The 17,135-nt window shown below is 42.1% G+C and overlaps 1 protein-coding gene across 6 annotated transcripts in view; it reads left to right on the plus strand.

Annotated features, from left to right (window-relative positions):
- SASH1 (SAM and SH3 domain containing 1) overlaps window positions 1–17,135 on the plus strand; it is a 567,989-nt gene that overhangs the window by 467,345 nt on the left and 83,509 nt on the right. For all 6 annotated transcript variants that reach the window (XM_065680527.1, XM_065680530.1, XM_065680526.1 and 3 more), the window contains one exon: window positions 4,132–4,260. In XM_065680527.1, coding sequence (XP_065536599.1) covers window positions 4,132–4,260 — 129 coding nt within the window. The remainder of the gene's footprint in view (window positions 1–4,131; window positions 4,261–17,135) is intronic.

The following is a 17,135-nucleotide window of genomic DNA, read 5'->3' on the forward strand; positions in this document are numbered from 1 at the left end:
TGTCACATGAGTGGATGTTGCAAGGTGTGAAATACTTGCTGACTTTGGCTTGGATTGATTTGGTTATCTGTGTTTCTTTCAGCAAAAGTAATGCTTTTTGGATACCTGTACAAATAAGCTCATAAAAGAAGCTCTTTGCCACAGAAAGAAATGATTCAGTTGGCATCTTCCACTACAGCTTCCTGGCAAGCTGAGGTGCAAATGCAAATGTTTGTATTTTTGTTCTCATTTTTCAAAGCTAGAGACTTCAAGCCCCAAAGCTGTCTGCATCTAGCTAGGAGGTTGTGTGCTGCTTTCGTGGAATGGTTATCTCCTAAAGCTAGCTGCCCTTGGTCTGGTAACCCAGCAAAAGTGTATGGCAGAGTTGTGATATGTTTTAGTTACCTGTTCTCATCTCCTAAGGTCTTGTGGTTTTTCTGTTCCTTCAAGTTTTTTTGGACATTAAGCTTGTGTGCACACAGGACTAGTCTTCCCCAGAGACCTGGCATGAGCTGTGTTTGGAGCATAGCCCCTAATGTGAATCCGGAGCACTGACAATTCCTTCTGTCAGTCGGTCAGGCTGATGCCTGCAGCTCAACTTCTCTGGACACTGCGGCACTGGCGGACGGGGTTGCTTGTGAATAGGCCTTTCTTTGTAGTCACGTGCTCACTGGCGGTGGGGCCACATGCGTTCCACAGGCTTTAATTGGGTCTAGCAATTGAGCTAATTTTGTTAGGGGACAGTTGCAAGCCTTCAGCCTTTTAGAGACCATCTTTAAGAAAAGCACAGCAAACTGCATGCTAATGTAAGTGAAAAATGAGCGCTTGTCAGATCCGTTGTGCAGCACCATTGCTATCCTGGAGCAGTCCATGCCCATGCACCAGAGGAGGTGGTGGGAAGGTGTGCAGAGAAGCGCTGGAGTATGCTGCTGTCCTCGCTTCAGCTCCATACAGCTCTCATAAGCTAAAATTCACGTGATATGTTTGGATCTGGAGTATATCACTCAGTCGTAGAATCATAGAATCAACTAGGTTGGAAAAGACCTGTAAAATCATTGAGCCCAGCTGTCAGTCCAGGGCTGTCAAACACAGCATTAAACCATGTCACTGGGGGCAAACTGATCTCCCCTTATGGCTGCCCCTCATGATCTTCAGTCGCAGCCTCCCCTCATCTGCCTGCTCACAGTGGCCCATGCTATATAGCTGCTGCTCCTACACCTTGTGGCCACACCTCATCTTCCCACAAGATCTTGTGGTTACCCCTCATGGCCCATGGCTGCCCCTCACGCGCCATGCCTGCCCCTGTTCTCACCTCGTGAGCTCACCTGACAACCACCCCACCTTTCCCCTCATGATCTTCCCTATGGCCGCCCCTGCTCTCCCCTCGTGATCACTCCTCATTGTTACCCCCTCTGTCCCCTTGTGATGTCCCCTCAAGGCTGCCCCTCCTGTCTTCTCATGATTTCCCCTCACAACCACCCCACCTCTCCCCTCATGGCGGTTCCTCCTGTCCCCTCACGATCTTCCCTCACAACGACCCCTGCTCTCCCCTCAGTCTCCCCTCATGGCTGCCCCTGCCCTCCCCTCATGGTCTTCACTCACAGCTGCCCCTCCTCTACCCTCACAAACTCCCCTCAAGGCTGACCCTGTTCTCTCCTCATGATCTCGCATCGTGATCTCCCATCATGGCCTTCCCTCCTCCCCCTTCACAGCCGTCTTCACAGGTTATACCTGTTTCTGGGCAGGTTTACTATATGAAATATAACAATTTGCAGAATGGAAGGAGAAGATGGACTGATAAAGTAGAAAGGTAATTTCATATTGTTTTAATAAAGCAGTAGTTTTCCCTCTTGTCTGTGTATCATTACTGTTTCCAGCTCCTATACTCTTACCTGGCAAATCTTATCAAGGAATAAACAAACTGGCTGGGGAAGATACTCCAAAGTGGGCATTTCTTGTAACCCTTAGAGATGGATGTTATGATGGAGTGGCTGGGATTCAGATGTCATGCCATCTCTTTGGAAGTCATACAGGTTTTCTTATTGTCTGCAGCAGCAAGCAAAGAAAGGCTAATTTTTGGGTTGCAGCACTGTAGCATTAGTTATCCCTACTGAGGGTGCAGACCTAGTGAAAGCAGCTCATTGTGCCTGTGGGATCAGCAAGCATGCCCTCAACCACTGGAAGAGTGTCCAGTTTCACAGGCAGATGTGTGGAGGTTGTGGCACGGGCAGGAGGTCAGTTTCTTTCTCAGTTTGCTGGAAAGGAATGGGTGGCAGAGAGGTGGCTGGAGGAATACTTATTCTTGCTGCCCACTGAGCAGGTGGTACCCCTGCTCTGGAAGAAAGGCAGGGTAGCACTGTCATGCTCTCAAAGATGTCGTCGTTTTGTCTTCATAAGCTATATGCTTGTTTAGCAGTGTGGAAAGTTGTTTGTCTGAAGCTCCGGACAATCTGAAGTTCCCAGAAGTGTATTTGCAGTAAGGAACCCTGATCTTTTAATATTTGAAAAATCTCCCATTTGAGATCCTTAGATATTCCTATCTTGACAGAGAGGAAAAAGAGTAAAAAATACATAGGTATGTATATGTACCTCCATCGAGGAGGGTGTGTGCATAGATACATATTTAGCGTAATTTGCTTCTCTTGCTCCAACAGGTGACATGCAAGTTATTTGCCACCTGTACTGTACTCAGAAGTTTTAAGAAACTGCAGGCTGTTCTGAGTTTGGGGAATGTGGAATTTGAGATACCTCAATTGTGCTTTTTTTAAGAAAATGAGTGTGTTTCACAGAATCTGATATTTAATAGGCTTTCAATTTGGTTTAAACTGCAGGGGGGGAGGGGTGTTTTCAATCCTCTGGAAGTGCTGCCTTATTAGAACAGAGCTGCCTCTTCTGCATAGTCAAGAACCCTGAAAGTAGGACCACATAATTATTTCCAGATGGCAATTTGATATAGATAATAAGGTGTGGCTTCTAATTAGAAGATTTCCTCCTAGCGTGTATGCTAAAAGTTTGCATTGCAATGTATATATATATTAGCATTAAATTATTTCTTAATTGCTCAGTTTTGTCTTAATGTTCAAGAGATAAGGTTGTGTTGCGTCTGTTGACAGCAACAAGGAAACAACACTCTGCAGTGTATTCTTGTTCTTTCAGAATATACACATAGCATAGATTGTTTCATTTTAAAGAATGTATACAGTAACATGTGTGTTCTTTCATAAATTAGGCAGATAGAGAAACAAAATTACTCCATCCCATCTTTTGGACCTATTTTAATTGTGTGCGTGTTGTACCAAACAAAATGGGTAATTCCCCCTGCCCACCCCCTTGTTCAGTCCTCTGTGGCATACCTACCTGAAGTTTGGAAGGATTTCTCATGCTGCTTAAAATTCAGCCTCTTTTTTGTTTTGTTTTGCATTTTCCCCCTTATTTATCCATCATTTAAAACGTATTAATTTCAGGCATAATTAACAGATGATTACAATTAGATTCCTGGCTGTAGCCAATTCATTAACAATGTAGCAATCCTGCCTAGCAGCCCCTAGCTCCTGGGACTGAGCAAACCATGTTTCTGCCTCCAATATATCTTAAAAGACCAACTGGCAGAATGTCTTTGTGGGCGGCATAAATGTGCCTGTTAAAGTCATTTGGTTGGAATTGTTTGCAGTCTGGCTGATTGTGCTTATAGGCAAGAAGTTTAATATTTTAAATTGCTGTTAGTCATTGTCAAAGGAAGCAGGGCTACTCCCAAGTAAATAAGGTCAGTGAAATGTACGTAATGACTGATTATTGGATGAGTGGGCAGCTGCTTGGGAGAACCAGATGGAATATGAATAAATGTGGGTGGGAAGGAATTGAGGCAGATAGTGCCTGGGGATATGTTGTTCCACCGTTGTGCATTGCTGTCCTTGCCTTCTCTCTCTGTGTAGGAATTCGCAAGGTCCCACCTGCTTCTGAAGAGCTGCTGGGGTATTGCTTTTCCAAACTGTTCTGGCATGTTAGCATGCTTGGGGCTAGGGATTGAAGAAGATGACCCAAGACCTGTGTGCTGGATGTGATGCAGGAAAGGGGTCTCCCTCAGAGTTGTGCTGTTACTGTTAAATTAGAATTTTAAAATTAACCTCTTTTTTCCTTCTGTCTCCACCATAGGATGGGTCACTGGGAAATATTGATGACCTGGCACAGCAGTATGCAGACTACTATAACACTTGTTTCACGGATGTGTGTGAGAGGATGGAAGAGCTGCGTAAACGGAGGGTTTCCCAAGACCTTGATATGGTATGTAGAGAAATTACGACTTCATTAACAAATGATTGCCATTCATGCCTCAGATGAAGAATCGGTATCTCAGCTTGAAGAGTTCTACACAGGGAAATTAACTACGTGATTGTGTTCATGCACACAAACATTTCAGCCAACTCAATTAAACACTTGGAAATGAGTAGGATTAGTTGTTTCTCTAAGTATTTGTTATGATTCATTAAGCCTTGGAGTCTGCATTTCTTAGCTCTTCTTTAATTAGAATACTTTTGCTTGCTCATATTTGCTTGCAAACTTCAACTCTTGGAAGTAAGATCATGTCTGATGAAAGCGTTCCCTTGCTCCAAGATGCTTCGAGTGTGAGCACAACAAAACTGTGTTCTATATTTCAATTGCACTGTATGAACTGTTAAAGCACTGCTTCTCAGAAGTCCAGGGTGCATATTGGTTTCAGGCTCCCAAATGTAAGCAGTCTTCAATTTTGTAAACCCTTTTCCATTATTATGCATTACAGAAACTGTAGCAAGAGACATTGAGTCACTGAAGCCTTAAGAGTGGAGGGACCTTGGGAGGCCTGTACGCCAGCCTTCAACTTCAAGCAGTGTCAACACTGAATTCAAACTGGATTGCTCAGGGATTTACCTGGTTGGGTCTCAGACCTCCAGGGATGGAGGCTTTGCAGCCTCTCTGGGCAGCCGGTTGTACTCCTTGACTGTTCTAACTATGAACTTTTTTCCCCTGATATTCTATGCAGTAGCCCCATAACAATTTATAGCTGTTGTCTCCCATTCTCATGCCATGCACCACTTCTGTGAAGAACCAGGCTCCTTCTTTTTGATAACCTCCTCATAGGTACCAGCAGGCTGCCAGTAAAAGCCTCATTGAAGGTGTCTCTTCTCCAGGATGAATCTCCCAGCTCTTCTTGTAAGGCAAGGGCTCATGTCCTTGAGCACTTTGGTGGCCCTCTCCAGACTTACTGAAGTTTATCAACACATTCCTAACACACAAGGTTGTAGAGTTTGAGATGGTAGTCCAAGAATGGTCTTGGGGAAGGATTACTTCCCTCTATCTCCTGACATGGTGTGTGATGCTGCTGGCTGTCATTGCTGCCCAGGCACGCTGCTGGCTTGTGCTAAGCCTACTGTCCTCCATGCCTTTTCTGCAGAGCAGCCCTACCCTCAAGCATATTGACTGCAGCCTGAGGTGGGCATCATCCATTACCTATTTCCTCCTGGGGTATCTAGCAGGATAGGCCCCTGTACTACTCTTCTTGTACCTGGCTTCCAAGTACAGCACATTAAACACTACTCTTAAAGTCCAGCTAGCTGTTTTTTCATCCATTTAGCTGTGTGGACTGCCTGGGGACCCCCTTTAGCTGAAACTAAAGGTGACTATAGGTCACCTCCATAACTCATTTTTGTTAGGTTTAAGAAAGAACCTGTTAAGAGGCATATTCCAGAAACATCATGTGTTTTCACTTGCTGGACAATTTCCTTACTGTCCTGTAACAGTAGTGAATGTTTGTCAGTACTTACGGTACATGTCTATGTATTACTGATTGCTGTGCTTTTTTTCATTGCAAACTTCTTTGTTAGTTTTTATAACATTCATCATGATCATCTGTGACAGAGGAAAAAGCTTTTAAGTCTGCTCTGTTAGGTCTTCAGTGCTTAGTCTGTGTTTCCCAACAGTATCATATGTTTTTACGTACAGACTTACCGGTATTTCCTTCAAATCTCGTCTCTCAGAAAACAGGTTACTGAAGGAATTTTTTTTTGTTTGTGTGTGTGTGTGTGTTTTTTGTCACTTACAGTTTTGCTCTGGTGGTGACTTTTGTATAACAACCTAAGTATGGTTAATACCTCTACTGAGGCACAGCACCGTGGCAGAGCCAGCATGGGATCTGACCACAGTTCTGCCGTTACTCTACCAGATCAAATCCTTCAAGACAAATCTGGGAGCTGAAGTTGTGTGTCTTCCATCTTTGCTTCCTTGCTTCCCCGGATCCTAGTACTACCAGCACAGAGTCTTTTTTAGCAGCTGTAGATGATGACATGGATTACTTAAGGCTACTTTCTTATTGGGATTCCAATTTAGCAGCTGAGAGGCTTCCAGAGCTTGTATGGACTACAAACTATAGTTACACAACAAATGGCTGTAGAGAAAGTCATCTCCTCTGTCCCACTGAAGCTTGCTATAGTTCCTTATTTATTTTTAAATGGGAAAAAAAGGATTTTGCAGATCTGTTGCTGCCAAGAAGTCCCAAGTGTTAAACAAAAAGCTATTGCAGGAAAGCCCTTTGTAGACAGACCCTTGAAGCTTCTGTTCAAAGAAGCTGATAGCATAGAATTGTAGTTCTCATAAAAACTCCCATACTCATTGTGCCTGGTATTCCGGGTAGCTGTTGGCAGAAATGAAACCCTGTTTCAAGGCACTCTTGGAAGGCAGCTCCTGTGCTGGGTAATGAAGTGTGCCTTATGGCAGGAGAGGACTCCCTTCCATTTAGACAGATGGGCCTAATTTGGCTCCCTTCACTTCCGAAGCTGCAGAAGCCAGGCTGGAGAAAGCCATGTGAGCTTAATTAACTTACATCAAAGGTGCAGAGCTTCACGCTGGTTTAAATGGATGTGAACTAACCCAAGACATATCAGTGAATGATTCACTAGCTCATTCTGTTTGAGAGAAGCTACAGTTAGAGAAAGTGGCTATGTGAAGAGACATCTGGAGATTCCTTTTCAGTGACTCTTGTATTAAGTTTGCTTGCTCTATTAATCCAGTGATGACTTCTTGAACTGTCAGGTCAGAGAGAAGATATTGCAATTGAAAATTAAGTCAGTGCTCAATTTTTGCTACATCCATCACCACTACAGTACAGTTTCTGGATATCAGATAGCCATTCTGCTGATAACACATAAGACTGTAGATATTAGCTCACGTCCACAACAAAAGCATCCAACAACAACAGCATCCAAACAGTGGTGAGTGCAGCTGAAACTCACTCTCATGAATAAGTAGGCAGGCTTGACTTGTGTACAGAGGTAGCAGGAAGTGGCTATGTTGACTGGAATGTATTTTTGGTGTGATAGAGTAGTATGCTCTTTATAATCTTCTGTACAGTCAGGAGTTGGTTTAAACAGCGGAGCTGTTGAAGTGACTGCAAAACTACTAATGTGAAAGTCAGTTCAGAAGAGTGACTCATTTGTTGTGATATTTTTCCTCTCTTTACAGTTTGAAGAAAGGTGATGTATTTGCAGAGGGTTTGGAATAGTGAGTGGGGAGTAATGCTGGTGAAAATGCTAGAGCATCTGTCAGATGTGCTGTGATAGCAAAATACATGCACCTGGTAGCAAGTATATGCAGCCCCAAAATAGTTATGCACCAGTATTGTGGGGCTGTTAGTCCAGCCTGGCTTTGTTCTGCTGTACATTGCTCTCCTAACAGGGGTGAGGAGGGACAGTTCTGCATATATACCTTCTCTTCCCAGCAGTGTGGTTGTTTCAGAGCTGGAAGTAGGCAGTACTTCTGGGGATTTGATGGAGTGAAGGTTACTGATTAATGAGAACGGTGTACCATAGGATAAACCCAACCTCTGCACAGAGATTGGGTTTAAATGAAGAGTAAGGGAGCGGGGCAGGGGAGGCGCAAGTCTCTGACAGCTATCTCAAAACTACAGATCCCATGTGCAAAAAATATCATAAAGCAAAAGGTACTGGGATACATCTTTTAGATTTTTATAATCATGAAAGGTCAGGCAGTCAGCAGCCGTGATATAGCTGGGAGGCTGCGGCTTGCTTTTTTGATGACAGTTCTAATGTCTGCCTCTAAAATGCAGTATGAGTGATAAATAATATGTAGCAGAAACACGAAAGGCCAGAGTTAGGTTTGGAGCTGCTTTTACTGAACAAAGCGTGGGTCACCCCAGGGGTTGAAGTGTCCTCTAGAAGTTGCCCAGAGAGGCTGCATCAGGAGGGCAGTGCAGTAACAAAGAAGTGTCTGAGCTGGCAGAGCTTTGCCAGGAACATGTATTTCACACTGGCTCGCCCAGATTGCCCTTTGTAGTGTGTCCTCTGGAAGGACAGAAATATGAACTGTTTATTGCTGCTTCTGTACATGTTGAGATCATTTTAAGCTATTTGGGAGCAAGTGTTGATATCTTGATTATATTTTGTGCTTTCTAATCAGCTCTCCAACCTTTCCTATCAGACCATGGCCATTTCAGTCTAGATATCCTGCTCTGGAGCTGAATTTTAAAAAAATCTCTTGGTAAAATTGTTTGGGAGAGCAGCATATCTTGTAACAAAACAGTAGCTGCAGATGGAGCAGAACATAGAGTATTTTTCCAAATAGGAGTTCCGTCAAGGATTGTTAGTTGTCCCTAACCACAGTAACTGCTTTTTGCATTTGGAATTGTGCCTCTGTTTTTGTAATAGAGAATGTGCTTGGGTTTGGACATTAATGTTTGTGAACAGAATGGGAGTTGCCCACATTTCCTAGCATTTGGCCTATTCCTGTGCACCATGTGGCTTTCTGGCTGAGGAAGAACTGCAGTCGGAGTAGCTATAGTGGATTTTCAGGCCTATAATGAATATATCACTGGTAATATTGAGCAGGACATCTGCTAAAATGCAGTTACAGCCAGAAAAGTGACTCTGTGAGGACGACACTTTGGTACTGCTTGTACAACATCCTCATCTCTAAGCTGGAGAGACATGGTTTTGATGAACGGACCAATTGGTGGATAAGGAGTTGACTGGATGGTCACATTCAGAGTTGCAGTCAACAGCTCGATGTCCAAGTGGAGACCAGTGAGAAGTGGGGTTCCTCAGGGGTCAGTGTTGGAATCGGCCACATGGACAGTGGGATTGAGTGCACCCTCAGCAAGTTTGCCAATGATACCATGCCAGCAACACCGTGCCATCCACAGGAACATTGACAGGCTCAAGAGGTGGGCCGGTATGAAAATCATGAAGTTCCAAGTGCAAGGTCCTGCACCTGGGTTTGGGCAGTCCCAAGCACAAATATAGGCTGGGAGGAGAATGGATTGAGAGCAGCGCTGAGGAGGTGGTCTTGGTTATGCTTTTTGACAAGAAGCCAGTATGTGGCTGCAGCCCAGAAAGCCAGCTGTGTGCTGGCCTGCATCAAAACATGACCAGGTTGAGGGGGGTGATGAGAATCCCCCTCTACTCCACTGTCATGAGACCCCCTCTGCAGTACTGCCTTCAGCTCTGGGACCCAAAACACAAGAGGAATGTGGACCTGCTTGAGCAATTCCAGAGGAGGGCCAAAAAGATGGCCAGAGGGCTGGAGCACCTCTTGTATGGAAATGGGCTGAGGGAGTTGAGGTTGTTCAGCCTGAAGAAAGCTGCAGAAAGACTTTAGAGCGGCCTTCCAGTACCTAAAGGGATCTGCAAAAAAATCTGGAGAGGGACTTTTTACAAGGGCTAAGACAAGAGGTAATGGCTTCAAGCTGACAGAGGGTAGAATTAGATTAGATATTGGGAAAAAAATCTTCACTGTGAGGGTATTGAGATGCTGTAACAGGTTGCCCAGAGAAGTTGTGGATACCCCATCCCTGGCAGTGTTGAAATCCAGGTTATATGGGGCTTTGAGCAACCTAGTCTAGTGGAAGATGTCCCTGCCCATGGCAGGGAGGTTGGAACTGGATGAGCTTTAAAGTCCCTTCCAACTTAACCATCCTGTGATTCTTTGATCTGCTTCCTTTGTATCTTCAGGATCATATCTGCTTGGCTTACTGACAAAACCAAGTTTGCCTTGCCTGTCAGCAGGGCAGAATGGCATTAATGTAGTTGTGAAGGAGCAAACTGCATTCTTTTGTCTCATCTGTCACTGACAGCAGCCAGCTAACTGCTGCTGCCAAGGTCTGTATTGCAGCTGATAATCATGAAGTCAAAGAACAGCTTGAGGTTTTCTGATTGACTCTGACAGGTAGGGTTGTGGCACTGAGAAACTACACTAATCTTTTGACTTGTAAATGACATACGTTTAAAATGAATGCCACTGGAAAGCTGTAAAGCACACAAGTATACCTTTATGGTTTTTTTTCCTTCCATCCACTTAATTCATTTTGATGTGTAAAAGGGGGAAACGTTCAGAATCTCTCTATGTACATGGTGGTAAAGTTCAGTGTTTTTTACAGTACCTGCACATGTACATATGCACAGTCAGAAAATAGAAATGAACATATAACCGACATAAGTTTCTTGTTTTGCTGCTCACAACGTATATAGTCCTTAGAAGTCTTGGATGTGTGTAGTTTTGAAAGATGCTCAGCAGTCAGTTTTTCAGTTGCAAATGGAGTTGACCATCTAGAAAATGTCATCATGGATAAGTGGTATGTGTCCAGCAAGGCAGAGTAGAGGAAAAGTGACAATAGTCGAATAATTAATAATTTGAGTGGTAGAGTAAGTTGGCTTTAACCTTCTTAGAGGTATATTTGTCTGATAGGTACTGCTGGTTGGTGATATCACAAGACTACTTGAGAAAGTAGCCAGCCCTCACTGAAGGATACTGAAATATCCAAAACTGTTGCAGTCAGTGATTGATAAGTATTTAAGAAATTTCTGTGGTGGTTAACCACTGAAACTGGAGTTAGGATGCGCAACAGCTTTGTGGAGTCTGCCCATGCCTGTTCTGTACCTAGCTCTAGCCACATCTGCTGTCCTTTGCATCTTACATACATAAAAAACATCTCAGGATCCTAAAACAGACTGTATTCCCTGACATGAAATCATCAGTTCTGCTTTGCAAATGCAATACTGGCTGCTTTTACCTTGTCCTGAGAGGACACCTCTATATCTTGCTGTTTTGTCTTGCTGACTGCAAGAGGCTCTCTGAAGTATAAACAACATCTGAGTTGGATTAAAAAGGTTTCTACAGCGCAAAAAAAGAGGAGCTGGAGAACACACAGATAAGACTTATTATATTTTTGAGAGTTTCCAGGCTTTATCAGGCAGACATGCAAAAGAAAAAGTAGCAGTAAAAGGCATGGACTTTGAAACATTTGTTTTTAGGTTTTGTTTTTCTCCAGTACAGCTTGAAGTAGAGAGTTTGCCTGAATGACATGCACAAAGTAGGTTTCCATAGAAAATATGTAATAGAGATTTACTTTGTGTGCAGTCTCAGTCTCAACGTTTTATGCTTTATCTTCATTAATTCAGTTCATAGTAATATTTTCATCATTAATGGAGCTTTTCAAAGGTAGACACAATGGAAATTCTGGAACAGACAGGCTATTTTAGTGTCTCATGTATCGCACACCAAGACAGCAAAGGCATTTTAAATACAGAGCTAGCATTAAGCATGAAAATAAAGCAGGGCTTGTTCCATACACAGCAAAGTGAATACTGTTCTTAAACAGTTCTTAGTCCGGTTAGCACTAGCAGATTAAGTAAAAATCTCTCTGCTTTCTGAAAGCTAATTATCTCCTGCAGTCTCTCCACTGTTTTTGTTGGAAGTCCATTTATGAGTAATCCCTTAAGCAAAATCTATTTATAGGCAGAGTTTATAGGCTGGAGACTCAGCAGACTGCACAGCTATGGTGGTTTGGGTGACTTTGTCTTCCTTTCATACTTTCAGAGGGTCCTTGTTTTTTGTAGCATGATCTTCAGTTTAACACTTGTGGTCGGTCTTCTGATAGCGTTTGTATTTTTGGCAATGTCAGTGTTACAGGAAGAACAGGTTATCAAAGTAATTGCTATTTTTTTCTGGACTGGTAATACTGTTATGAATAAAGTAATATTTATGCTTAAGTAGGAAAGATAACACAGTTCTGGTAGTCTTGACTGGTAATTGTGGAGGGGAGAAATTCTCCTTAGCATTATAGATATTTTTCTAGCTATGCTTGATCTTTTAGCATCATCTGTAGTGATTTTCTTGTCCTTTTACACTCAATAGGACTTTTACTTTAAACCTAAGATCAATTGGGTATATATTCTTACTGTGCTGTTCTTTTATGCTAGAAGCAGTGTGTATCCGTATCTGCTGGAACTGACAGACTAGATTTGTATTAACTCTGTGATTTAATCTCATTGGAGCCTGAGGACTTTGGGGGTAGGAGGAATTGGTTGACTAACTTCAGCTCCTTTTGTGTATTTTTTGTCCGATTCCTCCCCTCTGAATTTAAGATGACAGCAAAAATGGAAATGTGCAGCATCATTCTATCTGGACCATTACGTAAATTTCATTACAAAAGATACAGTAGAGAAAGGAAATTAAATTGTCATTTAAGAAGGTGCATCTGAGGGGAAAAAAAACCCTAACAACAACAGAAAGGGCAAAACCAACAAACAACCCCCTCAAACACCCAAACTGTGTGGTGAACTGTTTCTGTGTCATGCAGCCCAGCTTGCCATTCGCGTATTACTAGAATTCCAAAATACCCAGATTAATAGATTTACTCTAGGAAGGACTGTAACTATATTGGCTGTATCAGAAAAGTGTCAGACTTTTGTAATGCAGTGGCAGCTCTAAACCAACAGAAGAATTAACCTAGAAGGTGTAATGTCTTGTATTTAGATTACTCGTCTTTGTCCTTGTAAAGCTTCAGCTTGACTCCCCAGGCAGCCTCAGCCTCTGTGTACTCTCCTTTCATCCCGCAACCACTGCTCTCCAGTGCATCTGTGTGAGCTGAAGGAAGGTGGCTGACTACATCTTCTGATGTCAACTAATTGTTGTGCTAGCTAGCATTTTTTTTCTAAGCCCTTGGGTAAAGGAGCACCACCATGGGTCCTTGAGAAATAGTAGGGATATTGCTCAAGACAGAAGTCTTGAAGTTAGTAAGGTATTAAAAAAACTGCACTTAAAAAACTGTGACAGCCTTGCGGGTCATCAGGAAAAACAGGGTCTTCATAATCGAGAATAAATTGAGAGCATGTTTTGATGAAAATGAGAAACACATCGCAAGTGTTTGTGCACATCTGGGATGTGTTTTGAAATGTCTTTCTCCACAGCAGAAGGACTGTCCTTCAACAAAGATGCCTAGAGGAAGGCAGGCCTTTGATCTCTCCATGTTTTATCTTCTCTGTCTTGTGTAGGTTTCCTGTTTCAGCAGTCTCTCCTGAAGCACATGGGGAAATCCTCTGTTTCAAACAAGATAGTCTGTGAATTTTGTTTTTGATGGAAAACTCAAGCAATTTGAGGACGTGATTTCTCTGGTGATTGATCAGCTTATTTTCCCCAGAAAAATGAAAAGGAATGGCTGTCAGTTGGAAACCCTTCTTCCTGACTCCCATGTCATATCCTTCTTTATTTCTAATGTCAAGTTTTCCCCAACAGTTTAGATTGCAGCTGTATCTTACATAAGGGAATGATGTATTTTGGGATGACTACATCCAGATTTTCCCTGACTATAAGTATTTTTGGGCTGTTCAAGTTAACTGAGTTGGAGAAGACAAGAATCATATAAAAGTACATGAAAATATATGGGTAATATTTTGCTAAAGGATTAAATTTCAGAACCTTATCAGAGGGATGGATTTTTTGCGTTACTGGGCATGATGAACAGAATCAGTCATGGATTAGGAAGTAATTAAAGAAGAAAGACTTGAAATGATTAGCAAAATCTGGAATTCATAAGTTCCTTATGAAACTCATACTGGTAATTTTTTGTTTATGTATTTTGCCTGTTGCAGTTGAAGTTCCCGATAAGACCACAGTTACAATAATTTGGTTTAGGCTCCATGTGAAAACAGTGGCTGTATGGTTGTATACCCAGGCTCATTTAAGGATGTAAAGAAGGCAGTGTTTACAGGAAGAGTATCTTATTGAATCAATGGATATAGCCATGGAAAAGCAGAGAAGCTTTTTATAAGGCTCTATTTGCAAGCCATCCAGATAAATCAGGAAGATAATAAAAGCTAGCAAAAGAAAAAATCAGAAATTGGAAACTTCCTTTAAGACTAACTAGGCTAATAAATTAAATAGTATTTGAAAGAAGGCCATCTCCCTTTAACTTCCAAGGGGCATATGTTTCAAGCTTCGCTCAGCTTTCTGTCTTGGTGCTTCCAAGAACCTCTTCAGGTTTCTCCTCACTGTGGTATTCACAAAGGTTAAGCCATAGCTCAAGTCCATTTTGACAGAATTGAGAGCTTTTAAAGTTTTACAGCATGTGGGAGGTGCTGAAAGTCATGCAAATGAGAAGTAAGAAGGAAGTCAGTCATCAGAGTAGCTTTATTATGTTCATGTGGTTAACTATGGAAAGCCACATAATCAGAGCCTTCACTTGCTGGCCTACACAGAAGCTCACGAAATAGTTTTATTTCTCCTTTGTGTAGCACTTTCCACCCTCAAAACTCTTTAAAAACATTAATTAGCCTTTGTTGCATCTTTGAGGTTGGTAATTTTAGCACTGTTACCCCAATACAGGCTTTGCCTTCCTGAGATTCAGCTGCTGATGAAGATATACCTATGTAATTCCCAAATTCCTCCTCTGTAACTAAGTTTGCAAGAGAGTAGCATGAACAAGTTCAGACCAACGTAATAGCAGATGGTGGCATTAGTCTGGGTCTGCCTCAGTGTAGCTGTAAACAAATACTGGCCACACGGGCAAATTAAGCAGTGCATGGGCAATGAGTGACAGTCTAAATGACCTGTGGCTCAAGCCTGAAGTCAGGTCCACTAGACCACGCTTTAAAAAAAACCCCGAAAGTCAGATGTATGTTAAAATTGTGCCAGGCTGTTACAGTGTTCCTGACCTGGAGTAAAGAGGTCTGGTGAAGAGTCTAGCTGTACTGATCAGTAGCTCACTGCCTGCCATCACTTCTTCCTACCATCATGCCTCTGCATTAAGTAGTTGTCTGACATATGTGAGGGATAATGTTAATATAAACACAGAGGTGGAGAGCTGTTACTTCACTGTGGTGCAGGCTGTCTCTTCTTCAATAATGCATTAGTTTCACTGGAATAATGTCAGTTGGTGGTGGTGGAAAAACATGCTATTTCATTAGGCCCCAAACAAAGTATTTCGTTTTGAATCCTTGTGGGAAAGTATGGAAATGAAGGGCATGGTGTGCAAAGTAGTAGATGGTGGTGGTTTAATCCAGTGGTGTAGAAAACCAAAGTTTGGTTCTCTCGTTTGCCTGAGGAAACTTGAACTCTTCGAAGCAAAGCAATCTGCAGTTTAATATTCTGTAGTCGTCTTAACCTTATCTGTTGATCAACCCTGTTCACGTATATAAACAGTTCCTGGTGTAGCAATGGGGATTTACCAGTGTCTCATCTTCCAGGTAGACATCTCTCCACAAAGTTAATGAATCTTTACTGGCTAAATAGTATAAATATTTTAAACAGGGTTCAACAGCTTTATTAGGAACAGAGTAGGAATAGTAATTTTGGCTTAATGGTTTTTAGCACCTTTTTATTTTATTATTTTGCATGTTTTGCTTATGTCACGTTTGAGTGATGCTCTTAACAAGGAGTCAAACCACTGACCCTCTAGCAAAATTCAAGTTTATTTTTCTTGATCACTGTTTTTAACTGCATAACTAGTTTGGATAACTTTGGTTTGTAAGAGAGACAAATGCAGTGAGCATTTCAGGGGACTTGGTAACTTAGTTTTTCCTTCTTTGAACTATTTGAACTGTTCTTCCTGTATTTTTTCTTCTTTGAACTATTTATACCCCAAACCCACCCAAAATGGATTGATCCAATGTGAGCTAGGTCTTGTCTCACCTCTTTAGCTGGAGGGAATTTCACTTAACAGCTAATAAAAAACACCAAAGGAGATTTGGAAAGCTAAAAGTGTGTGTTACATCAATTGGTCTTTCATATGTCTTTACAAGTAGAATGAAAATGGAATTGAGGCTTCTTGTGAGCAAGTGTGACTCATGAGTATTTAATGTAATTTTAATAGCTCCTTTTATTAAAAGTAGACTATTAGAAGCTTTTAAGGAAGCTATTGACTGTCCATGTCCTCAGCTTTGGTGGTTTGGTATCTATAATAAGAATGTGCAAGAATTCATCTTATGTATCATACTAAGAAACTTAACTTTTCTTGATGTAAATCGCACTGTGTATCCTGGTGTCAATAGCTGCTGTTGCTCTTCTGAGGACTGGATAGGTAAGCAGGGCTTACAGAAGTTGGGCCTGTTTCTTAACACGGTTCATTACCTTTAGAACATGGTAAACCCTTTTTGAACCCTAAAGAATTTATAAGCCTGCAGAAAGGGTTTTCACCCCTTCTGGTGTCAGCAGCTTCAGAGCAACTTGAATGCAGTTCTGTTGAGTGGCAAGATATGTTCAAAATAGAGAATATCCTGGACTATTAGTATGCATTAGGCATTTACATTGTTCTGATGTTTATTTGTCTCTGGGTTTGAGCATAAGAATTTTATTTCCACCACTGTTACAGAGCTACTAAGTGGCAGATGAAAGGTTCTGATTACCAACACTGGATTTGTCTGCCTCTTCCCCAGATTGGAGATAGGATAAATTACCCAAGGAAGTTGTGTTGTTCCAGAATTATTGCGTCTGTCCCTCTGAGATGCTTTACTTGACATAGTGCCCCTATACTGCCTTGTTACAGGAGATTCAAAGCTGTGGGAGGAGCCTCCATATCTATCTGTAATAACACTCCGTCATTGACACGATCTTTATTTTCCAGGTTATTCTTTCTAGTCCCCATCATCTTCCTCTTCCATCCCTTCCATTAGCAGTTCAGCCTATGCTCTTCTGCCTTCCCTGTTTGACTCCACCCATGCATCTTTTCAAAGCTTCACAGCCTTTTCTTTCTTTAGTACTTGGAGCAGAAGAGTCCTTGGACACCCTTTCTTCATTCACTTTGTCCCACATGCTTAATTTTCTCTTTTCCTTGAGTGCTTTGTGTGCTATGCATTCCTTTTACCCTTCCATATTCCTTATTCTTTCTCATACATACC

This window comes from Lathamus discolor, chromosome 5 (genome assembly GCF_037157495.1).
Source record: "Lathamus discolor isolate bLatDis1 chromosome 5, bLatDis1.hap1, whole genome shotgun sequence".
Classification (NCBI taxonomy): Eukaryota; Metazoa; Chordata; class Aves; order Psittaciformes; family Psittacidae; genus Lathamus; species Lathamus discolor.